Below are 25,390 nucleotides of genomic sequence, written 5' to 3' on the forward strand. Positions count from 1 at the left end.
AAAACATCTTTGCAGTAAAACGGCTCTTCTGAATCTAATTTATATGTGCCCTACTAGAGCACATTGACTCCATGGGTGGGAAGGATTGGTGTTCTATTAATGAGATCCAATATTAGGGATTTCACTTGAGTGAATACCACTGCTACCTGCAGAAATAATCCACCATTAGTAGTGGCTTCAGGATAAGAACGGGATATTTAGTTGTAATCATCACTTTAATGCTGTCTATTAAAAAAAATAAAAAATAAATGAGAAAAGAAAAAAAAAAACTCACGGGTCCTTGTTTTCTTGAGAGCCAAACATGATCATGGATTTAAGTGCATTCCAGTCTTGCAAGACACGTTCCAGTGCAAGTTGTGCAAATCTTGGGGGCTCCAAATCATGGTCTGGCATGTCAGAATCTGTCAAACATTTAATATTAATAACTCAACTGAAATCTACCAATGAGGCCACAGAAAAACACATTAATCTAAAATGTATAATTTTTATTATTAAAGATAATAAGAAAAACAATGCCTCACAATACAGTGCTCAGAAAGGTGTCAAATCAGATATAGCACTAAATAATGAACACAAAACCAAGGGAGGGGGTTTGGGGTACAGGTGAAAAACCTGACCTGACCAACCCTACCTAGTCTAACCCCTTGCCCTCACTACAATAAGTGTGGACAGGGAATAGGGATAGTAAAAGTCACATATACATTAAGAATAAACAATGCAATGACTTAATATGTATATATTCTTACTCCTAATGACCTACGCGTTTCACCCTTACTTATAGTTAGGGGTTCATCAGGGCTCAGGGGAGCAGTCAACATATCACAATAGATAGTAATCAATAAAACACTATATATGAAAAGTGATAAAGAAACAAGTGAAGCACACGTGATACAAAAGCATAATAGCCGCACATTGATACTGAGTATATGATGAATAGATATATGAAAATAGATAAATCATTCCAATCAGGCCACAATGGTAGAAATGTGGATCCTTAATTGTATTATGAGTAGATGAGGAATACGTCCCTTGTCCAAAGCAAGTACTCCAAATGTAATTAGGTATACATGAAATAGCCCAACGTCGTATCACAGATATATCACCCCAGGAATCACTGTTTGCCACACCCTGGGTTACTGAAAATGCTAGGACCCATGTGTGATGGATAATGGACTAAAAACTGATAACTGGTGTAGCACACCAAATGCAATGATACATAATATTAGGCCAAAGATACCCCTGACCAGATGATGCAATGCGTCAGAACGAATCCAGGTGGATTGTGAATAGATTAGAAACACTTCCAAAAAGCACCTAATACAGGATGCTTAGAGCGTCAGGCGGCCCAAGATACATGGAGAATTTGATAATGAGGAAGCCTTGTGTCACCTCCCTAATGTGGAGGCTTCAGAGGAGACGATAACTCCCAGTCCCTGGTGTCCCTTGTGTGGACTCAGTATGCGGCGTAACATTTAATATTAACCAGAAGGATCACTCTCATTCATTTCATTTTATGCTTGAAGGTTTATAGTTCATATATTCCTATCAAACACACCTTCAGGATTGGCTGCTTTGCGATTTCTGTCCTCACGGATACGGGGCGGTCTGTACTGGCAATGCTCAACTGTTTGTCTGGCAACCGTCTGGACCAAGAAGAGAAGTAGGTGCTCACCTCTGGAACAAGAAGGGACATCAACAGCTGAACATTATGTTTTATAACAACTCATTTCATCAGAGATCAAGGCAAATGATAATAAATAGCTGATTTCAAGAGCATGTTTTAATCTATCATATCAATATAGGATGTCCAGGTTAGAAAACCTATTTTTATTACCCTCCTAAGGGATTCTGAGTTATAGGGGTGGGAGGGTCCTCAGTCAGTAACCCCCAATCTCTGGGCCAGAATGAAGAGCGGTTACAAGGAGCATCTTATTCAGAAAACTAATCTAAAACGGTGTTTTATAACGCTCTACTTCTGATTTGGTGCTGCAGTAAAAATGAACACTTACTGCTAGCTTTTCCCAGATTACACACAGTTGATCACTAAGGGTACCAGCAGGGGGACACTGATCAGTTTATTGTCAGGAGACTGTTCTAGGCAGAGTAGCTCTTTAACCCCTTAACGACGCAGGACGTATATTTAAGTCCTCCGCCGGCTCCCGCGACATGCCGCGGGGTCACGCGGTGTCCCCGGTGTCATATCGGGTCGGTCCCGGCGGCTATCATCGGCCGGGACCCGCGGCTAATACAGGACATCACCGATCGCGGTGATGCCCTGTATTAACCCTTCAGACGCGGCGATCAAAGCTGACCGCCGTGTCTGAAGTGAAAGTGAAAGTATCCCGGCTGCTCAGTCGGGCTGTTCGGGACCGCCGCGGTGAAATCGCGGCGTCCCGAACAGCTTACAGGACACTGGGAGGGCCCTTACAATCTGTGTCCGATTGACGAATGACTGCTCCGTGCCTGAGATCCAGGCAGGAGCAGTCAAGCGCTGATAACACTGATCACAGGCGTGTTAATACACGCCAGTGATCAGCATAGGAGATCAGTGTGTGCAGTGTTATAGGTCCCTATGGGACCTATAACACTGCAAAAAAAAAAAAAGTTTAAAAAAAGTGTTAAAGGTCATTTAACTCCTTCCCTAATAAAAGTTTGAATCACCCCCCTTTTCCCATAAAAAAAATAAAACCGTGTAAATAAAAACATACATATGTGGTATCGCCGCGTGCGTAAATGTCCGAACTATAAAAATATATCATTAATTAAACCGCACGGTCAATGGCGAACGCGCAAAAAAATTCCAAAAAAGCGTATTTTTGGTCACTTTTTATACCATTAAAAAATTTATAAGAAGTGATCAAAAAGTCCGATCAAAACAAAAATCGTACCGATAAAAACGTCAGATCACGGCGCAAATTTTTTTCCCTCATACCGCCCTGTACGTGGAAAAATAAAAAAGTTATAGGGGTCAGAAGATGACATTTTTAAACGTATACATTTTCCTGCATGTAGTTATGATTTTTTCCAGAAGTACGACAAAATCAAACCTATATAAGTAGGGGATCATTTTAACCGTATGGACCTACAGAATAAAGATAAGGTGTCATTTTTACCGAAATATGCACTGGGTAGAAACGGAAGCCCCCAAGTTACAAAATTGCGTTTTTTCTTCGATTTTGTCGCACAATGATTTTTTTCCGTTTCGCCGTGAATTTTTGGGTAAAATGACTGTCACTGCAAAGTAGAATTGGTGATGCAAAAAATAAGCCATAATATGGATTTTTAGGTGGAAAATTTAAAGGGTTATGAGGAAAAAACGAAAGTGCAAAAACTGAAAAACCCCGAGTCCTTAAGGGGTTAAAAGGGGCACTTCACTGCCCCAGCATTCTGAACATTTTGTTGCGAACGCTGAGTGCGGGGGTCATGACGTCACGGCCACGCCCCTCATGACAGCTGCCACGCCCCATCCGATAGACTTGCATTGAGGGGGCGTGGTGTGATGGAAAAAAATGTTCTGTGCACTGGGGCAGTGAAGTAACCCTTTAAAACTGTTCACAGGTTGCGGCTCTGCTTAAGTTTTACAAATCGCAGTAAAACACGGCATATCAACTGCAATTTTGATAATTTTCTGTAAAATTGTTGCAAAAACGCAAGCTGTACTGTCAAAGAAACGATTATTGAATGCCACATGTGAACACGGCCTAAATGACAACTTAACATAATACTAATCAATAGAACGCCCAGAGGGTGCTCTTGGCATTCAGTGTCCATAGATTTAAATAATAAATCCATCCTCAATCTCCTGCGCTCCCCTTATTTGTCAATTTAAAAGGGACCATCCCAAGTTACCCCTTACACAGGACAGGGGATACTAGCTAAAAGGAGATTTTTTAGACTTACCGTAAAATCTCTCTCTCGAAGGATCCATTGGGGTACACAGACTCTGGGTATATGCTGCTGTCTCTAGGAGGCTTGACACTATGGTAACCAAAAGGTCGGCTCCTCCCAGCAGGATATACCCGCCTCCAGGTCACTGAGCAATTCAGTTTAGGCTCCTTTCACACTATGAATTTCTCTGTTTAGGAACTTCCGACAGAAGTTCCGTCACTACAGCTGCGAAACTCGGCCGTTACAAAACCCCTGACGGCCGTGACTAAATTGCACAGCAGCCTATGGGGTTTTGTAACTGCCCGTTTGCACCCGCATATGCCCGTAATTCATTACAGGCGTTATATAGTGTTGGGACATCATGGCGGAAAAATTACTGCATGCAGCTGATGCGAAAGTATGAACCTGGTAGAATCTCGAAAAAGTGTGCAAAGACGACCAGGTGGCCGCTTTACAGATCTGCGAGGCCGAGGCCTTGTTTCAGAGAGCCCAGGATGCTCCCACAGAGTGGGTGGAATGAGCCAAAACCCTGAAGGGTGGGGTCCTCCCCTTGCAGCGGTAAGCTTCCGAAATAGCACATCGGATCCACCGAGAAATGGTGGCCTTAGAAGCAGGCTGTCCCTTCCGATGGCCTTCCGTAAGGACGAAAAAAGAATCACACTGACGAAAGCAAGAGGACGGAAAGATAAGTCCGAACAGCTCGTACCACATCCAATTTGTGGAGAAGGCGCTCCCTGGGATGAGAAGGAGCAGGACAAAAAAGGATAGAAGGAAGATGTCCCCGTTGAGATTAAAAGCCGAAACGAATCTGGCAAGAAAGACGGATCTGGTCGGAAAACAACCTTGTCCTGATGATCAGGAAAGGAGAACGGCAAAAGAGAGCTGCCAGTTCAGATACTCTCCTAACGGAGGTAATAGCTATAATAAAAGCCCCCTTCCAGGATAGGAGGCGAAGGGGATCCTCTCTAAGAGGCTCAAAAGGTGCGCCCTGGAGAGCGCCTAGAACAAAGTTCATGTCCCAAGGGGGAGAAGGGGACCGATAAGGAGGGACAGCGTGTGCTACTCCCTGAAGGAAGGTCCGGACATGAGAGTTGGAAGTCAGAGGACGCTGAAAGAGAATGGAAAGGGACGAAACCGGACCCTTAAGGGAACTGAGAGCAAGCCCTTGTTCCAACCCCGACTGTAAAAAAGAGAGGAGACGAGGCACGGAAAAGGTAACTGGAGAAAAAGATTGAGCTTCGCACCAACAAAAGTAGAACCGCCAGGTACGGTGGTAAATTTTCGCAAAGGAGGGCTTGCGAGCCCTGAGCATGGTGCGAATTACCTGGGAAGAGAAGCCACGGGCCCTTAGAACCGCGGTCTCAACCACCACGCCGTCAAATGCTGCGACTGTAAATTGGGGTAGCAAAGAGGACCCCGTGACAGTAGATCTGGACGAAGAGGAAGGCGGAAAGGAACGTCGTCCAGAAGCCAGACCACGTCGGTGTACCATGCCCTTCGAGGCCAGTCTGGAGCCACCAGAATGGCGGGGACTCCTTCCGCCTTAAGCTTCCTCAGAACCCTGGGAAGGAGAGGAGGGAACAGGTAGGGCAGAACCACAGAATTACTAAGGCATCCGTGGCTAGAGCCAGGGGGTCCCTTGTCTTTGACACAAACTTCGGAACTTTCCGGTTGTGTCGAGACGCGAAGAGATCCACGTCTGGGGTCCCCCGGTGGTCGCAGATCTGCGCCAACACCTCCGGAAGAAGAGACCACTCTCCGGGGGTCGGCTGAGGACAGACTGAGGAAATCCGCTTCCCAATTGAGCACTCCCTGACCTGTCCTGTCCCATCGTGCAAGAATCGCCAGCTGAAGAGGACGGTAATGAAACTGGGCAAAGGGTACGGCCTCCATGGCTGCCACCATCCGACCCAGGACTTCCATGCAAGATCGGATGATGACCGGGGATGGTATCCGGAGGGAGCGGACTCCCAACAAGAGGGCCAGACGTTTGTCCGGCAGAAGGCGAATCCGAGCCAAGGCAGTCTCGAACTGAAGCCCCAAGAAGACCAGAGACTGGGTGGGGGGAGAGAACCGACTTGTCTCGGTTGACCATCCACCCGAAGCGACATAAGGTCTGAAGAGTGAGGCTCACATTCTCCAGAGCCTGGGCTCTGGTGGGGGCTTTGATGAGAAGGTCATCCAAGTAGGGTATCACTGAGACCCCTCTTGACCGTAACAGAGCTACCACAGGCGCCAGAATCTTGACTCGTGGCGCTGTGGCCAGACCGAAGGGGAGAGCCACAAATTGATTATGACCTTCCGGAACCGCAAAAGCGGAGGTATCGCTGGTGTCAGGGAAAAATTGGAACGTGAAGGTAGGCATCCTTGATGTCCACTGAGGAAAGAAACTCCCCTTGATCCATAAATGCCACCACCGAACGGAGAGATTTCATTCGGAAATGGCGAATAAGAAGATGGTGGTTGAGACGTTTGAGATTGGAATAAAAACCCCGAAAGCGTTAACTTGAAGGAACTGGGACAATGACACCCTGGACGAGAAGGGACTGAAGAGCCTGCCGAAATCCCCTCGCAAGCAAGGGAGATCGGGGAGCATGGGACTGGGAAAAAACGATCCCTCGGAAGGGAGGCAATTTCTATCCGGAATCCGTTGGACACCACGTCCCTGACCCAGGAGTCCTGAATGTGCGTGGTCCAAACATCTTGAAAAAGCAAGAGACTACATCCCACCCGAGAAAAAGCTGCACAGACATATCCCAAAAAAATTAACAGTCTCACCCAGTGTCTGTGTCCCAAGGCAGCTGCTGAGAGGAGAACTCTGCACCGTACTGAGGGGAGAGAGAAAAGACGCCGGCCAATAGGAGGAAGAGGCCGGGTCAGGACAAGGAGCTCTGTGATTGGCCCCTGCACGGCCCCAACGCGCGCACAGCGCTGATTGGTGGCCTTTTCATGCTGCTGAGGCGCTTGTGCTGCCAGGTGGGCGGAGCTAACGTCCGCCGGGCCGCCGAAGAATACAGCGGGACTCACTCTGTAATGGCGCCCGCTCCGAACCCCGAGCGCACACGCCACCTGTAGTGACTTCTGTGCGCCCGGGGACGGAGCGGGCGAAGTGCCGTCGGCAGCCGTGGAAGTAGTGAAAGTAAAAAAAGGCGCAATCCGCCCGCAGGGAGAAGCCTGCTGCGCTTGTACTAAGAAACACATATTTCAATAAAGTGCCCCCTTACTGTGCAGCCACTGCTCCCCCAATAATAAAAAACAATCCCCCTGCAGGGAACAATATCTCAAGGCCAGCCCCAGCATCTGCAGGATAGGGCCAAAAAACAGGGGGTCTCCAGCTGTTGCAAGACCTAGGGAGAAAAAGATACTCACCTCATGCTGAAGAACTTGCCTAAAGAAGTCTTCAGTCAGCATTTTCACCTGCGGAAAGCCAAGCTCATAGCGAGGCGAACAGGGAGGTAGGGGGACCCGGACCCATGAGGTACAACCCCAAGCGCTGACCGTTGGCGAGAGGGGGTTAACAGTACATCCAAGATGCCTGCCACCTCTCGCAATGAGGAAACAGTACATCCAAGATTCCTGCAACCTCTCGCAATGGGGAAAAAGTGAACATTGCGTTCCTGAGTCCCCACCTGAAAACAGAAATAAAAAAGGAATAAAGAACTAACACATTCCATAAACCTAAGAAAATGAAAAATATGAGACCTGGTCTGGAGAAAACCAGACCATGTCCACCTCCTTAAGACACTAAGCAAAAACTGAATTGCTCAGTGGCCTGGAAGCATCTATATCCTGCTGGGAAGAGCCAACCTTTTGGTTACCATAGTGTCAAGCCTCCTAGAGACAGCAGCATATACCCCAGAATCTGTGTCCCCCAATGGAGTCTATAGAGAAAACTGATTACCTCACTTCCAGTGGGCGGGTATATCCTGCCAGGGAGGAGCCGACTTTTTCCTAGTGTCAGCGCCTCCTAGTGGCAAGAGCAGATACCCATCAGTATCGTGTCCCCCAAAGAAGAGCGACCGAGAAATATATTTTAACCACCATATTTACTATGTTTATATGGGAAACATTCAATATTAGAGGTCTAACAAACAGAAGTATATTGTAAATATAAATATGTAAAACATATTTAGGTAAAAAAAAAAATGAGCAATTACCTGCTGTTTGGCATAGTGACTAGATTAGTGATGGTCAGTAGTCTGTACAGCAGGTCAAGGCGAGCAGACTTTTGGCCTGCGATTAATGTTTTACATTTGCACTTCTCCCAACAATCACAATAGGCCGTTGGTGACGTTCGTTTTAACCTAAAAATAAAGAGGAGACATTTTTAACACACCTAAATAGCTATCCATTACTGTAAAGGGAAACAAGGAGGAAAGGAAACTTACTTGCAGTCATGTCCTTTGTGACAAACCCTAGCACACTCTGTACAACAGCAAAGAGATTCCAATAGGCCACATGTTCGGCATTCAAAAATGTCCTGAGAACAGAAGTCAAAAACACGAGATACATTAATTAGTAGGACAATAATACGTTGGGGAGGTTTATCAAAACCTGTGTAGAGGAAGAGTGGTGCAGTTACCCAAAGCAACAAATCAGATTGTCTTTTATTTTTCAGAGGCCTTTTTTAAAATAAAAAGCTATTTGATCTGCTATGGGCAAGTGTGCCACTTTTCTGTTACACTGATTTTGATAAATCTCCCCCGCTATCCCAAAAATAAAAAAGTTATCCCATATCCACAGAATGGTGACAAGTACCCGAGTCTGACCACTGGGACCCCCAACCATTCAGGATAGTGGTAGTCCACAGCGAACTCTGTGCAAGCACTTGCACTGATATTCAATTCCTTGTCAATCCATTCACACAGAGGGACAAGGGATCCATTCACATGATCAGTGGGAACCCCTTCGACCACATACTTATGACCTAATCTGTGCCTAGGCCAGTGTTTTCCAACCAGTGTGCCTCCAGCTGTGACAAAACTACAACTCCCAGCATGCCCGGACAGCCAAAGGCTGTCTTGGCATGCTGGGAATTGTAGTTTTGCCACAGCTGGCGGCCCCTAGTTGGGAAACACTGGCCTAGGCATTGGTTTGTCTGAAGAGTAAAACCTATTTAAAGAATAAAGTTGTGTTTGTACCTGGTTGATGTGCTCAGCTCCAGTCCATGTAAAGCTACAAGTGTCATTACAGCAAAGAACATACAGGGGAGAATCATCTGCATTGGTTCCAGGTGGGCAAATCATTGCTTTGAAAACATCCTCCTCTTTTTCATTTGCATTTGCTTCAGCTAAAAAAGGAATTAATTACGTGAGTACATATCACCTAAAAGTACTTCAACGTTAAAGGACATCTGCAGCGTATAACACTTATCCCCTATCCACAGGATAGAGGTTAAGTGTTTGATCGCAGGGGGTCTGACCGCTGGGACCCCCCACAATCTCCTAAACGGGGCCCCCATATTAGCGTTCATTGAGAGCGCTGATGCGCGTAGCGTCGACCTAGAGAGGTCGACGGTACGCCCCCTCCCTGCACAGTTCTATGGGAGAGGCGGGGAGGCACGGACACTGCCTCCCCTCCTCTCCCATAGAACTACATGGAGGAGGCGTGCCGGCCGCAACGTCATGCTGCGACCGGCACGCCTCCTGAACAGGAGAGTCACGGCAGAGCCGTGGCCCCCTTGCAGGAGACCATGGGGGGTCCCAGCGGTCGGACCCCCCGCGATCAAACACTTATCCCCTATCGTAGCCTTCACTGGGGGAACACAGTTACTAATGAGGTATATGCTCTTGCCACCAGGAGGTGCTGACACTAAAGGAAAAAAAATTAAAAAGTTGGCTTCTCCCTGGCAGGATATACCCGCCCACTGGAAGTGAGGTAATCAGTTTTGTCACAAAGCAGTAGGAGAAGCCAACAAGGACATATATACGAAGGACCCTAGAAAAGAAAACCCCGGATTTAAAAAACAAATAAAAATAAAAACAACCTGAAAAGAGCATCCGGACAAAAATGAAGAAATGGTTGGGTGCAGTGTCCCCCAATGAAGGCTACGAGAAGGATTTTATGTTGAGTACAAAAAATCTCCTTTTCTGGTCGCTCTTCATTGGGTGACTCAGATACTAATGGGACAAACCAAATTGGTCCCCTAGGGTGGGAACAACCACCACCAGAGAAAGAGAAGCAGCCCGGAGACCAAACCCAGCCATCCATAAGGCTAGCGGAGGAGACCCTGGGCCAGAGACAACAGAAGCCCAGAAACGGAGCTCCCTGAAGAGCCCACCGTCCATAGAGACGGATTAGGATGCCAAAGGATAAGCCCGTCCTGTAAAGAGACTTTTAACCTCCGGTCTGAAGAGAGAGACAAGAGAAAGTCGACTAGGAAGCCAGATGGACCGAAACCAACCCGGAAGGAGTTAGGAAAGCAACCCCAAGGAACTCAGAACCAGACAGAGGGCTAGCCTGGCTGGGAAAAAAATTATTGGAAAAGGGCATAACAAGAAAACCCCATCCAGAGTCAACCGAATCAAGAGAACCTAGCGGAAAAAACGCCAGGAATTGCAGCATACGCCTGAGCAGAAGGAGACCACAGAAGGTGGAGACCAGAAAACCACCGGAAAAAAAAACAGAAACCGACTCAAGAGGCCTGGTGCATAAGATCGATACAGCTGCAGACCCGAAAACCCTGTCTCAGGGCCCCGCTGCGAGCACCCGGGAGGCGAAATTAGCTCGACTGAAGTAATCCAGATGACCGAAACTACCTCATCTCGTGAGTACATGGACCCCAAAGGGGGAGACAGAAGTAAAAAATAGCCCTGAAAAGGAGCATCCCGGAACAACGGAGCGGCCGACATGAGAATTGGAGTATCCAGAGTCTCCTGGAAGACTTACACCTGTAGTGTATGAGGACTCAACGTGCACCGGGTGACAAACATCCATGTCGAGACAAGAAGAAGTGCAGTACAGAAATACCACCCCAAGGGAGGAGGAGAGCAATGGCAGGACCCAATAGACTGTGGCTAGACCGGCTGTTGCTGAGGCAGGCATGAATGTATAAGCTCCTCCAACAGAGGAGAGTGCCATGGCTGCATGAGTAGCACTAAATAACCAAGAAAACTGGAGAGAGCCAGGCTGCAAAAGTGGGCAGTAAGCACACAAGCATAGACTGCGAAAAGCTCTTCTGAATGCTCACAGCTAAAGAAGAAGGACCCAGCCAGATACCCCACCTATAGAGTGGGAAGAGAGATGGCTCCATCTGGGCAGTAGAAAGTGCTAAGCAAAATAGTCCCCCTAGTGGAGAGGAAAACCAGAGGTTATCTAGATGAAACCCGGGCACTGACCGTGCCAAGCTCCCTGATCCCCGTAACCCCTTTGGAAGTGGGGTATTAAAGTACACCAGGCACTGTAAGATCAGGAAAATTTCATCCTGTGGCAACAGACAAAGTACTGTGTGAATGCAGCCCCCAGGAACCCTTCAACAACATATCGAGGTATGGAGGAGTTCATTTGTGTCCCCAGAGGGATTGGAATCCTGGACACGGGCTGGGTAAAGATACAAAAAAGTGACTACGAATGCAAGGAAGAAGCCCACACACGACCAACAGCATTGAGAGCAACAACGGGGTGAAACCCTGGACCAGGAAACCAGCCGGAGCACAGGAAGCCCGCCGGAGCACAGGAAGCCCGCCGGAGCACAGGAAGCCCGCCGGAGCACAGGAAGCCCCCCGGAGCACAGGAAGCCCGCCGGAGCACAGGAAGCCCGCCGGAGCACAGGAAGCCCGCCGGAGCACAGGAAGCCCGCCGGAGCACAGGAAGCCCGCCGGAGCACAGGAAGCCCGCCGGAGCACAGGAAGCCCGCCGGAGCACAGGAAGCCCGCCGGAGCACAGGAAGCCCGCCGGAGCACAGGAAGCCCGCCGGAGCACAGGAAGCCCGCCGGAGCACAGGAAGCCCGCCGGAGCACAGGAAGCCCGCCGGAGCACAGGAAGCCCGCCGGAGCACAGGAAGCCCGCCGGAGCACAGGAAGCCCGCCGGAGCACAGGAAGCCCGCCGGAGCACAGGAAGCCCGCCGGAGCACAGGAAGCCCGCCGGAGCACAGGAAGCCCGCCGGAGCACAGGAAGCCAGCCGGAGCACAGGAAGCCAGCCGGAGCACAGGAAACCAGCCGGAGCACAGGAAACCAGCCGGAGCACAGGAAACCAGCCGGAGCACAGGAAACCAGCCGGAGCACAGGAAACCAGCCGGAGCACAGGAAACCAGCCGGAGCACAGGAAACCAGCCGGAGCACAGGAAACCAGCCGGAGCACAGGAAACCAGCCGGAGCACAGGAAACCAGCCGGAGCACAGGAAACCAGCCGGAGCACAGGAAACCAGCCGGAGCACAGGAAACCAGCCGGAGCACAGGAAGCCAGCCGGAGCACAGGAAGCCAGCCGGAGGACAGGAAACCAGGAAGCCAGCCGGAGGACAGGAAACCAGGAAGCCAGCCGGAGGACAGGAAACCAGGAAGCCAGCCGGAGGACAGGAAACCAGGAAGCCAGCCGGAGGACAGGAAACCAGGAAGCCAGCCGGAGGACAGGAAACCAGGAAGCCAGACGGAGGACAGGAAACCAGGAAGCCAGCCGGAGGACAGGAAACCAGGAAGCCAGCCGGAGGACAGGAAACCAGGAAGCCAGCCGGAGGACAGGAAACCAGGAAGCCAGCCGGAGCACAGGAAACCAGGAAGCCAGCCGGAGCACAGGAAACCAGGAAGCCAGCCGGAGCACAGGAAACCAGGAAGCCAGCCGGAGCACAGGAAACCAGGAAGCCAGCCGGAGCACAGGAAACCAGGAAGCCAGCCGGAGCACAGGAAACCAGGAAGCCAGCCGGAGCACAGGAAACCAGGAAGCCAGCTGGAGCACAGGAAACCAGGAAGATACCCATTAGGCCCGACACCAGAGCAAAAGTGCTCAATTGCCGCAGACCTGAGGAAACAAGGTCACAGGAATGCCCGAGGCAAACCCCACTGAACAGAAAGAGGCCCAATGAACCCACAGGGACACTCCCAGTCACTGGAGCATCAGGAATTGGGGAGGTGAGCTGGTGTATGAGAAAGCCATGCACACAAAGCCTGGCTATCTGGCTTAGAGACCGCAGCCACACTGGGTTCGGCATTTAGAACCACACCCTAAAGGTGCGATACCAGCTTTCAGCCGTGAGAGCGGCAGGCATGTGGAGAGGGACCTGGTAAAGTAGAGAACTCCACGAACCAGCATGTGGTGCAATGTATAGGGCCCATAGAGCATCATGGGATGACTCACTCGAAACTACACCTTGGTAGTGGGTTCGCAGAACTTCCACCATGGTGTGGACCCGACGTAGCAGCAAGCCATGCAGACAACCGTCAGGCTGACTGGTATAGGATTCCTGAACACTCCTACAAACCCTCCCACAGGAAGTGGAGTACAGGAGTGCAACCGATCTGATGGGTGACCCAGTGGTGTAGGAGACTATGCAGACGAAAGACTGGCTGGCTGACATCAGTCCCTCGTACCTGCAGGGACCCTTGTACAGATTCATCACATCAACAATAAGGTACGGGAAGCGCCAGCCATGCAGCCCAGAGATAGGAGAACGATGGCGGCAGAAACCGTGCAGACAACGGTCTGGCTGAACGAGTACACCTCCAGGTGCTGGTGATAAGGGGACACAGCCACATAGGCAATAACTGTGCACCTATGACGCATGTGGAAGGGCGGGGAGACCTAGAAGCCATGGATAGAATCCCTGCCACTCTGGGAGACCTGAGTCTGCTTAGGAGCAGTAAATTGTATCCCCGTCACCCTGCATAGGGTCCATAGCCAAGCCAGGTCACCCCACCGGACACCGTGCACTAGCAGTGAGGTACCGGAACTCCAGCCACAGATACATGAACCCTTGGATAAGAGGTGATGGAGAAAACCATGCAGACCCACTGTCCGTCTTACTGGTATGGGTCCATAGTAGACAACTGGTCACTCCAGTGGACACCTCGCACTAGAAGTGGGGTACCGTTATCCAGCCGCAGATGCTGCACTTGTGAGAAGAGCGACAGGAGAGACTACTGTCTGGCATAATGACAGCAGGTCCAGTCCACGTCCACACAGGGACACTTCCACGGAGACCTTGCACTGGACAAGGGGATCCGGGGCACTAGCCGTGGATGCGGCAGCCTGAAGAGGAGGGAATATAGTATGCACACGTTAAGAAAACCAGCAGACATGACCTCACTGGGGTTAGTCAGTGACTGTTCTCCTCTACCGCCATCTTTCAAGGGATCATGAAACCCTTGGCAACGACCTGCCACATACGCTGAGTGAGAACTCTGCCTAGAGTAGGTATGCCAGTGGCATATCTCAACCGACTCAATTTAAACGCCCATATCAACTGTACAGGGTGATGAAAACAATAAAGCGGATCCCATATACAGTCCCAGAAAAAGAGCCCAGCAGATATTAAGCTGAAAAGAACAGAATTTACAGGGCTTGTGCCACAATACTCTGACCAAAGGTGTGGTATGCACTGAACCAGCAGACACTGCCCTATCAGTCAGACGCCTAGGGAGACTGAAACGAGCTCCAAAATAGACCCCCGTTCCGAAAAAATCCAATCAATATATGTTCTCGAACAGAGGAAGTATCGGATCGTAAACTGATAGGAAAAGATACTACACTTTATCTTAGTCAACGGACCGAAAATCGCCAAGTATGCCCTAAAGGCATACTAGAAAGGTAGAGAACCTGGGGGAACAAACTCCAAACTGCAAAACAGACAGGAGCAACAGGAAGGGCCATAGAAAAAACTATGTAGCTGTAAAAACTACATTAGACCACTAGAGGGGAGCCCAACACACTCTTGAGAGAAAAAAAAATGCTCACAACAATACAGTATTCAGCCACTGGAGGGCGCAGAGCACCCGTGGGAAGCTTTGTACTTGTATCTCGTGCTGGGGGGGGGGGGGGGGAGCCGTAGTGTCCGTGGTATGACCCAGCCAGAGCATGCGCACCGCTGATAGGGAGGTCCGTGACCCCTGGTGCGTGCGTTGGAACACAATAGGCCGGCAGGAGAGGAGGGAGTCCTGTAAAAGCACGCTGCCAGAGGGGGAAGTGGGTGGAGCTCGCGCCCAAAGGTACTCGGACCCAAGGTACTACCCCTGGTGCTGGCCGTAGGCGAGAAGGGATTAACAGCACATACTCTATGCCCTGTGCCCCTTCATGTAAGGGGGTAGCGCCATGCTCCTGAACCCCCACCTGAAAATGGAAAATAAAAGGAATGAAAAAACTAACTAGACATCCCTAACTATAAAACAAGAAAAACACCAGGTCTGCAGAACTCCAGCCCCACATCTGCCTCTTACTGACACTAAGCTAAAACTGATTACCTCACTTCCAGTGGGCAGGTATATCCTGCCAGGAAGGAGCAGACTTTTTTCCTTAGTGTCATTGCCTCCTAGTGGCAAGAGCATATACCCCATAAGTAACTGCGTCCCCCAATGAAGAGCGACCAAGAAAAGTTGTTTCCGGACACAGATGGCCTTTAAGTGCACCACACCTCAATGCACCCAGTCACCCCTACACTTACCTTTGGCGATTTTCTGTGCTGTCTCTAGAATAGTTATAGCAGCTGGATAAGCTCTTCCACTAACAGCAGACATGAAAGGAGTCATGCCCCTAGCATCCCTAAAGGAGACGCAAAAAAAAAATATATAAAAAATAAATATACATTATAGTTTACTTCATGTTAAAAAATGTGTAATTTAACACAATTGTGGAGAAAGGTCTGCAGGATATGCAAGGACACCCATGTAGCCATAGAGGCTAGATAAGCAAGGAGAAGGGGAAAAGTCCCAGGCAAGAATGGAGAGCAGAGTCTCCATGGGATGTGTGATGTTCTGCCAGAAACAAACCCAGGGAAGCTGGAAAATAGTGTAGGAAACGGGCAAGAGATGTGGAGCCACGTGAACAACCATCCCTAAGGAAAGGCTAGTGAAGGTGGGGAAAGGATAAACCTCACCAGGAGGGTAGGAAGGTTTGCTTGGTACAGCCTTTGCAGTAGGAGCTGATGTTTCTTTGCTTAGTGTTGCCTCAGGGGGGGCTCCAGTCTATACCTATGGTCTTCTGTGCCCCTCAATGTTATACGAGTAGGAAAAATCAATCATGAAGAACAGATTATGCTTTATTTAAAAGGCTCTCCCACTAAATATTTTGCTTTGCTGGAATATCCCTTTTCATGTCTGTCACTCTATGCTTGCAGTCATGACAGAACTGTTTACATGAATTAGTCTCTTCATAGCTTCTGGCTTTTTACCACAAACTGGGCAAACCTTTTTACACACTAATATGCATAACCCCCCAGCAACATTTGTAATATCTATATTTGAAACTGAGCACGTGTGCAACCCCTGTAATGTTCCTACCAAGTGTGCCATCAAAGCGTACATGTCATAACACAGAAAAAAAATGTTACTTAGTATCTTACCCTGACTATGTACATCTAATTTTTAGGCCTCTCATCTATATTAGTTATAAAAATCCCTCTTTTTATTAGCTCTCAGTGTTAGAAATCCTCTCTGGGAAAGGGGGCGTGTCCCTCATTGTTATGGTGGGAGGTGATTGGTGTGTGGTAGGAGGGGGCGTGTCCTTCCCTTGTTATGGTGGGAGGCGATTGGTGTGTGGTAGGAGGGGGCGTGTCCCTCCCTTGTTATGGTGGAAGGCGATTGGTGTGTCTGCTCATGGTCAAGCTGATACAGGACTAGTTAGTGTCCCAGTAGGTATGTGGACCCCTAGTGGTGAGAGTTTTCAGGGGTAGTTTTCTTTAAAAAAAAAAAAAATGTAATATTTCAACAACCATATCACTTTAAAACAAATCTGTCATCAGTATCACCCGAACTAACCTGGCATACAGGCTTGTAGTGCGGGTGATACTGATCAAAATAATACTTACAATGTCCTGAATGGCACTGCCATTGAGCCACTATCGCTGTTTTTCCTTTTATGTAAATGAGGTCCTTGGGGAATGGGCAGGGCTAGGACCGGAGCTCCGGGCACCCCACATGATCTCCTGCTGGGCGGGCGCACCGCCCAGCTTTTCAATATGCACGGCCTCCCTCCCTGCTCTCGCGGCACGGCGCATGCGCTGCTACCAGAGTACACCCAGTAGCGGAGTCAGTTTCAGCCTCATGAGGCTGATACTGCCGCTGCCGCTACCAGGTGTACTCTGGGAGTGGCGCATGCGCCGTAGCGAAAATCTGCCACGAGAGCAGGGAGGGAGGCCATGCATAGCCCACCCGGCATAAGATCAGGTGGGGTGCCCGGAGCTCCTGCCCTAGCTCCGCCCATGCCCCAAGGACCAAATTCACAGGCTGGACCATTCAGGACATTTTAATCGGTATCACCTGCACTACAAGCTTGTATGACAGGTTAGTGCGGGTGATACTGATGACAGATTTCCTTTAATTTTCATTCGTAACAAAAAAAGTTTTGGGATCTGACAGTGCCCAAGAAACTGCAAACCTAAAGAAAGAAATCCCTTGATTTTACAGGACCGAACATCTAGTAGGGAAGTCCATTTTCAAGTCTATACAGTATCATTGCAGAGCTAAAAGTAAAGGCAACCAAGCTTTTAATTCCAGCACAAAAAAAAAAAAAAAAAAAACTATACACTGAGAAATGGACTGAACATACTAACTACTAGACGACATTCAGTCTACTGGGACCCAGTGTGGTATATACTGGCACACCGTTCTGCTGATGTACAAATGTAGGCTACTTTATAAATATGAACCTAGCCCAACTAGGATGTCTGGTCCAGAACAGAATAAAAGTATAAATTGTTCTTTCAAACTAAAAGGAAAACTATAAAACAAATGTCAGTCTTCATATTTAAAAAGGAAACATACTTGGCAGAAAGGAGGTCTCGGAGGTATGGCTGCAAAACCACGCTATCGCACAGTAACTTCAGGATAAAATGAGCATTCGCTTTTCGATCTTTCGACTCCACCACTGAAGCTTCTGAAGAGGGACCTACAAAAGAGAATTAGGCGGTCAATACAACCCAGAGGAGGAAAGACGGGGGGAATCAAGAAACCCAAGCTAAACTGCAATATCTTAAGACTGTTTCACAGGAGGAGATAAAAGTAAAAGCAGTTTCACCTGGAATGGTTGATGTACTAGGCCCTTGACCAGTGCCAGTGGATGTTGTAGTAAGGGATCCTACTGCAGGGGCCAGGATAAAATCTATGTCACCATCTTTCAGAAAGAAAAACAGCATGATGTTTACCAACAGGCAACAATCATTCCAGTAAATTACAGTCCTGGAAATAATCTCCATTTTTGGAGACTGCATCTGAACCTACGAATAATCTACCACTGCATACAGTCATGCTCCTATTTAAAGTAATAGATAAAGTACCATTTGCTTCACTTTAACTATACAGTGATGCTTTCTACAAGACTTTCAATGCTGCTTATTAAATAATCTAGGGATGGTATTCTCAACAAGTGTGCCTCGGCATGTTGCAAATCTACAACTACGGACAGCCGGAGGCTGTTTGGGCATGCTGGGGGTGGTAGTTTGGCAACAGTTGGAGGCACACTGGTTAGGAAACCAATCTCGAGCATCACCTGTGCCACCATATAGAACACACAAAATGCAGGTGGTAACCATGACCCATTTAGCTTTACTGACCTGGATCCATTGCCGGTGGATCTGGCACCCAGCTAGGAGGTGCTATGGGTGGAGAAACAGGATCCTGATGATCACCTGAAGCCCCAGCTTCATGTCGTCCCAATCCTGCTGCTCGAAGCGATCTCCTCATCATCTCCCTTAGTCTTAAGCTGAATATATACACATCCATTACATAAGAAAACATACAGCAAAAAGGTATGATCAGTGTATATATTAATATCTTGCTTATGCTGCATTTGATTGTTTTAATATTTCAATATTTACTGTTGCTTATAACCACAAAGTAATGTCAGGTTTCTACAATAGGTCATGAAAAAAAGTAGTGATATGGTAAGTTACTACACTGTAATAGTGTACTATAGTGATCACTTTAATCCTTTAACGACCACGGACGTAAATGTACGTCCTGTTTGGCGGGACTTCGTACACAGCAGGTTCGGGCTGCTATCAGCAGCCGGGGACCCGGCGGTAATGGCAGACATCTGTGATTGCGCAGATGTCTGCCAATAACCCCTCAGATGCCGTGATCAGTACAGATAACAGCTTCTGCGGCAATGCGCATGATAAAATAGATGATCGGATCGCCCACAGTGATCTGATTATCTGTAATGGCAAACGGAGGTTCCCACACCTGCCTCCGGCCGTCTCCCGGCATCTCCTGCTCTGGTCTGAGATCGAGCAGAGAAGGAGATAGCCGATAATACTGATCAGTGCTGTGTCCTATGCATAGCACTGAACAGTATTAGCAATCAAATGATTGCTATAGATAGTCCCCTATGGCATAAAAAGTTAAAAAAAAAATGTAAACATTTTAAGTAAAAAAAAAAAAAAAAAAAAAAAAAGGGAAAAATCCCTTCCCCCAATAAAAATGAAAATTGGCAGTTTTTTCCATTTTACCCCCAAAAAGGGTAACATTTTTTTTTTTTTTACAAACATATTTGGTGTCGCCGCATGTGTAAATGTCCGAACTATCAAAATATAATGTTAATTATCCCGTACGGTGAACGGCCTAAATGTAAAAAATTTTAAAAATCCAAAAATGCTCCTTTTTGTCACATTTTATTCCCCAAAAATGTACAAAAAAAAAATTACAAAAGTTTTATATATGCAAATGTGGAATCTATAAAAAGTACAGATGACAGCGCAAAAAATGAGCCCTCATACCGCCCTCTTTACGGAAAAATTAAAATGTTATAGGTGGTCAAAATAGGGCGATTTTTGATTACTGATTTTGTACAAAAAGTTTCAGATTTTTTTTTTTAAGCGGTACAAAAATATAAAAAGTATCTAGCCATGGGTATCACTTTAATTGTATTGACCCACAGAATAAAGAACACATTAAATTTTTACCGTAAATTGTACAGTGTGAAAACGAAACCCTCCAAAATGTGCAAAATTGTGGTTTTCATTGGGGATGTCCCGATACCATCTTTTTAAGACCGAGTAGGAGTACCGATACTTTAATTCTAGTACTCGCCGATACCAAGTACAAGTACTTTTATATTAAAGGGAATCTGACAGCAGGGTGACACGGTTTCTGGCGCTGTTTACCGTATGATATGTGGGTCCTTGTTGTGTACAATGGAGGCGGCTGCTGTAATATGAGCCAAGATTTCTCTCTTCTCCATTGGACAGAAAAGGGAATCTGCATTGGCGTCGAGACCAATGTCTCCGGAGCGATTGCGCTGATGTTCACATGGTGGGCAGCAGTAGAAACCGGGTCACCTACTGTAAGATTGCCTTTAATAGTAGGTAGTAGACCCTTGTAGGTAGTATAGATAGTTGCAGCCCCCCTGTAGACCGCACCCCTCCCCCCATGTAGACAGTGCCCCCTTGTAAAAAGCAGAACCCCCTTGTAGACAGTGCCCCCTTGTAAACAGCAGCCCCTCCCCCCTTGTAGACAGTGCCCCCTTGTAAACAGCAGCAGCCCTCTTGTAAACAGCAGCAGCCCCCTTGCAGACAGCAGCCCCCCCTTTGTAGACAGTGCTCAATTGTAAACAGCAGCAGCCCCCCCTTGTAAACAGCAGCAGCCCCCCCCCTTGTAAACAGCAGCAGCCCCCCCCCTTGTAAACAGCAGCAGCCCCCCCCTTGTAAACAGCAGCAGCCCCCCCCCCTTGTAAACAGCAGCAGCCCCCCCCTTGTAAACAGCAGCAGCCCCCCCTTGTAAACAGCAGCAGCCCCCCCCTTGTAAACAGCAGCAGCCTCCCCCCTTGTAAACAGTGCTCAATTGTAAACAGTGCTCAATTGTAAACAGCACCCCCCCTTGTAAACAGCAGCCGCCCCCCCTTGTAAACAGCAGCAGCCCCCCCCCTTGTAAACAGCAGCAGCCCCCCCTTGTAAACAGCAGCCCCCCCCTTGTAGATAGTGCCCCCTTGTAAAAAGCAGGCCCCCCTTGTAGACCGTGCCCCCTTGTAAACAGCAGCAGCCCCCCCCTTGTAGACCGTGCGCCCTTGTAAACAGCAGCAGCCCCCCCCCTTGTAAACAGCAGGCCCCCCTTGTAGACAGTGCTCCCTTGTAAACAGCAGCCCCCCCCTTGTAGACAGTGCTCCTTTGCAGACAGCAGCAGCCCCCCCCTTTGTAGACAGTGCTCAATTGTAAACAGCAGCAGCACCCCCTGTAAACAGTGCTCAATTGTAAACAGCAGCCCCCCCCTTGTAGACAGTGCCCCCTTGTAAACAGCAGCCCCTCCCCCCCTTGTAGACAGTGCCCCCTTGTAAACAGCAGCAGCCCTCTTGTAAACAGCAGCAGCCCCCTTGCAGACAGCAGCCCCCCCTTTGTAGACAGTGCTCAATTGTAAACAGCAGCAGCCCCCCCTTGTAAACAGCAGCAGCCCCCCCCCTTGTAAACAGCAGCAGCCCCCCCTTGTAAACAGCAGCAGCCCCCCCCTTGTAAACAGTGCTCAATTGTAAACAGCACCCCCCCGTGTAAACAGCAGCAGCCCCCCCTTGTAAACAGCAGCATCCCCCCCCTTGTAAACAGCAGCCCCCCCTTGTAAACAGCAGCCCCCCCTTGTAGATAGTGCCCCCTTGTAAAAAGCAGGCCCCCCTTGTAGACCGTGCCCCCTTGTAAACAGCAGCAGCAGCCCCCCCTTGTAGACCGTGCGCCCTTGTAAACAGCAGCAGGCCCCCCCTTGTAAACAGCAGGCCCCCCTTGTAGACAGTGCCCCTTTGTAGACAGCAGCAGCCCCCCCTTTGTAGACAGTGCTCAATTGTAAACAGCAGCAGCACCCCCTGTAAACAGTGCTCAATTGTAAACAGCAGCCTCCCCCCCTTGTAGACAGTGCCCCCTTGTAAACAGCAGCAGCCCCCCCCCCTTGTAAACAGCAGCAGCCCCCCGCCCTTGTAGACAGTGCTCCCTTGTAGACCGTGCGCCCTTGTAAACAGCAGGCCCCCCCCCCCTTGTAGACCGTGCGCCCTTGTAAACAGCAGCCCCCCCCCTTGTAGACAGTGCCCCTTTGTAGACAGCAGCAGCCCCCCCTTTGTAGACAGTGCTCAATTGTAAACAGCAGCAGCACCCCCTGTAAACAGTGCTCAATTGTAAACAGCAGCCTCCCCCCCTTGTAGACAGTGCCCCCTTGTAAACAGCAGCAGCCCCCCCCCCCTTGTAAACAGCAGCAGCCCCCCGCCCTTGTAGACAGTGCTCCCTTGTAGACCGTGCGCCCTTGTAAACAGCAGGCCCCCCCCCCTTGTAGACCGTGCGCCCTTGTAAACAGCAGGCCCCCCCCCCTTGTAGACCGTGCGCCCTCGTAAACAGCAGCAGCCCCCCCCCTTGTAGACCGTGCTCCCTTGTAAACAGCAGCCCCCCCGTAGACTGTGCCCCCTTGTAGACAGCGGCAGCAGCAGCCCCCCCTTGTAAGCAACCCCCCCCCCTGTAGAAAGCGCCCCCTTGTAAACAGCAGCAGCCCCCCCTTGTACACAGTGCCCCCTTGTAAACAGCAGCAGCCTGCATCCCTGCCCCTCTGCGGACGGCAGAACGGGGATGCGGACGGCAGAACGGGGATGCGGACGGCAGAACGGGGATGCGGACGGCAGTGCAGTAGGTATCGGCCTTGGTATCGGGGGACATAAAATGAGTCCCCAATACCATGAAAATGCCAGGTATCGGCCCCGAAACCGATACTAGTATCGGTATCGGGACATCCCTAGTTTTCATTTAAATTTCCTCCCTAAAAAAATATTTCTTTGAATTTGCCATACATTTTATGGTAAAATGAGAGGTTTCATTACAAAGTACAATTGGTCACGCAAAAAACAAGCCCTTATATGGGTCTGTAGATGGAAATATTAAAGAGTTATGGATTTTAGAAGGCGAGGGAAGAAAAAACGAAAACTCAAAAATAAAATTGGCTTGGTCTTTAAGGTTAAAATGGGCTTGGTCCTTAAGGGGTTAATGAACCTTCGTAACATCAGCAATGCATTTGCTGAGAGAATTACTATATTTCGAAGAGGACCTATGGCTTCTAATGACCTGTCTGGTTTATCAAGAGCACAATCGCTTTGAAGTCTTATCCCCTATCCACAGGTCCTGTATTTAATTCAATTGAATGCTGGCCCAATCACCTCAAGTACAAAAGAGCCTCATCAGGGATCGACAGGAGCAAATAGGTAAACTGGAGTAACTTTTCAAAAACATTGTATATGTAGTATTAAGTGCTCTAATTTAATAGCCATCATGAGACAACCCCTTTAAACACTAAACAAGTGTACCCATAGATGTCTAACGTATTAGCCAAAATCAGTTATTACTTCATATGGTGACTCCTAAGCCCCAATAAGGAAATCAAACAAAACGCTTACCTTCGGCTGCTGGAAGATCCAGCCCGATTTCCAGGCCCATTACTGGACACCACAGAGATGGCATTGGCGATGGCTTCCACAGCAGAAAGTCTCTCAGCAAATGTATTCCTCTCAGAGCGCTCTGCTTCTGAAACAATGAGAATAATCATTTGTATTCCTAACATTTAACACTCACACCAAAATATATAGGGGAAGGAAAGAGGAGAGTTATTAAAAAGGTAAAAAAATAAGTTATGGCATTACCCTTACCCTCCTCCTCTTTAGTCTCTTTGTTGCTGGTAGGAAAGCAAACAGAGACACAAGCATGGAGGATATTTCGATTCCCGTCACATCGGTGGCTGAGAAATGTCTGCAGCATCTGGGTATTTTGATCCAGGACGACACCCTGTTCCAGGTTCATCAGATACTGTCGGCAGGCCTCGTAGTCACAGCGCAGGATGTGCTGCATCAAAGTTTGTTTCTAAAAGGAAAGAGTTTTTAAGGCAATGTGGGCTTTTATAGAAACACAACGTTGGTTTAGATCTGGGCAATAGGTTATAAATCTTTCATTGTGCAAATTCAATATTGCCTGTTCAGAGCGTGAAATACAAAAAAAAACAAAAAAAAAAAAGCACAAGTATGTCCCATCTAGGTCCAAGACAATAGCATATTAAGATAGTGTCAAAGTGCATCAGCTAAGAAATCAGTTTATTAAATTATTCGATCATTGACTTGGGGATTGTCCAGGCTCATAAAATATTTAAATTAGGGTTCAAGCTGCCACCTCTGCCCCCAGGTGGCCACTACATCCAGTGACTGAGCAGTCGCTTTTTGTATGTCTGTACGAATTAATTATGTCCCCTTCCTGCATAGACTTTAATGAGTCCCAAACTTTAGTACCAGATACAATAGTCATCCTCCCTGCACACCAAATTATACAAAATACAGGTAGCTACAACAGACCCGTCCTTACCTCAACAGCCATAATAATGATGGCAGCCTTCTTCTTGATGGTAGAGTTTGCAGGTAAATTAGCCAATGAGTGCACCCCCATTCCCAAACTGCTGATTGGAGGAAGATCCAACCAATCAGGGTCTCTGATGCCCCCCATGCAGTCCTTAGCCATGGGATAAATGGTACCATTTCCATCTCTAAGAATAATGGGAGATTCCTGCAACAATAAAATGATAATATTCAGCACACTGAACAACATTTCTAGTACATCAAAATCTGTGTTTGCTGTATACTATATAACAAATTTGCTCAATAGAAAAGGGTATTTTATGTACCACTATGGAGTTTTTGCATAACAAATACAAAAAAGGATAAAATAAAAATATCCCTCGAAAAATATAAAAACTTAAAATCCAGGACTGTACAGACCTGTCCGGCTGTGAAAATGGCCACGTTTCTCTCATTCTGCCCAAGGAAGGCAATGCTGCTGGTGGGGAAATTGTTCTCCTGCTCAGCTTTTCCAGTAGCAAGGTCAAAAATGCAGTAACGCACCCATGTGCCGGTCTTTAGTACAGCATGGACGCCTGTACACAAACAGATTACATCACACATTTAGCGCAGTCCAGGCAAACATGCACAAAAACAGTCCACAAAGAAACTTTTGCACATTTAAAGGGGTTATCCAGGAAAAAAACATTTATATATATATCATCAACTGGCTCCAGAAAGTTAAACAGATTTGTAAATTACTTCTATTAAATCTTAATCCTTTATGTACTTATGAGCTTCTGAAGTTAAGGTTGTTCTTTTCTGTCTAAGTGCTCTCTGATGACACCTGTCTCGGGAACCGCCCAGTTTAGAAGAGGTTTGCTATGGGGATTTTCTTCTAAACTGGGTATTTCCCCGAGACACGTGTCATCAGAGAGGACTTAGACAGAAAAGAACAACCTTAAAAGAGTACTCCGGCGTGCACTTTTTTCATTTTATCCCATCCGGGCTGCAAAATAAAAGAAAACAAACTTTCTCTTACCTGTCAACGAGCCCCCGGTGGTCCGGTACACTCCGGTACAGGTGTTCG

General features: G+C 48.1%; 1 protein-coding gene and 1 non-coding gene across 11 annotated transcripts in view; both read right to left on the minus strand.

Annotated features, from left to right (window-relative positions):
- UBR5 (ubiquitin protein ligase E3 component n-recognin 5) overlaps window positions 1–25,390 on the minus strand; it is a 159,266-nt gene that overhangs the window by 56,766 nt on the left and 77,110 nt on the right. For 5 of the 10 annotated variants that reach the window (XM_056522529.1, XM_056522522.1, XM_056522527.1 and 2 more), the window contains 13 exons: window positions 24,742–24,896; window positions 24,332–24,529; window positions 23,623–23,839; window positions 23,380–23,506; window positions 18,584–18,732; window positions 18,049–18,144; window positions 17,796–17,919; window positions 15,479–15,576; window positions 9,030–9,178; window positions 8,277–8,368; window positions 8,046–8,192; window positions 1,556–1,674; window positions 275–401 (listed from right to left, as the gene is read on the minus strand). In XM_056522529.1, the coding sequence (XP_056378504.1) occupies window positions 275–401; window positions 1,556–1,674; window positions 8,046–8,192; window positions 8,277–8,368; window positions 9,030–9,178; window positions 15,479–15,576; window positions 17,796–17,919; window positions 18,049–18,144; window positions 18,584–18,732; window positions 23,380–23,506; window positions 23,623–23,839; window positions 24,332–24,529; window positions 24,742–24,896 (1,798 nt within the window). The remainder of the gene's footprint in view (window positions 1–274; window positions 402–1,555; window positions 1,675–8,045; window positions 8,193–8,276; window positions 8,369–9,029; window positions 9,179–15,478; window positions 15,577–17,795; window positions 17,920–18,048; window positions 18,145–18,583; window positions 18,733–23,379; window positions 23,507–23,622; window positions 23,840–24,331; window positions 24,530–24,741; window positions 24,897–25,390) is intronic. The other 5 variants (XM_056522525.1, XM_056522521.1, XM_056522528.1 and 2 more) reach the window with 3 other exon arrangements.
- On the minus strand, window positions 14,410–14,600 carry LOC130275246 (U2 spliceosomal RNA). The gene has a single exon (XR_008844715.1). It is a non-coding gene; the product is annotated as a U2 spliceosomal RNA (small nuclear RNA).

The sequence above is a fragment of the Hyla sarda genome, chromosome 5 (genome assembly GCF_029499605.1).
Source record: "Hyla sarda isolate aHylSar1 chromosome 5, aHylSar1.hap1, whole genome shotgun sequence".
NCBI classification, from domain to species: domain Eukaryota; kingdom Metazoa; phylum Chordata; class Amphibia; order Anura; family Hylidae; genus Hyla; species Hyla sarda.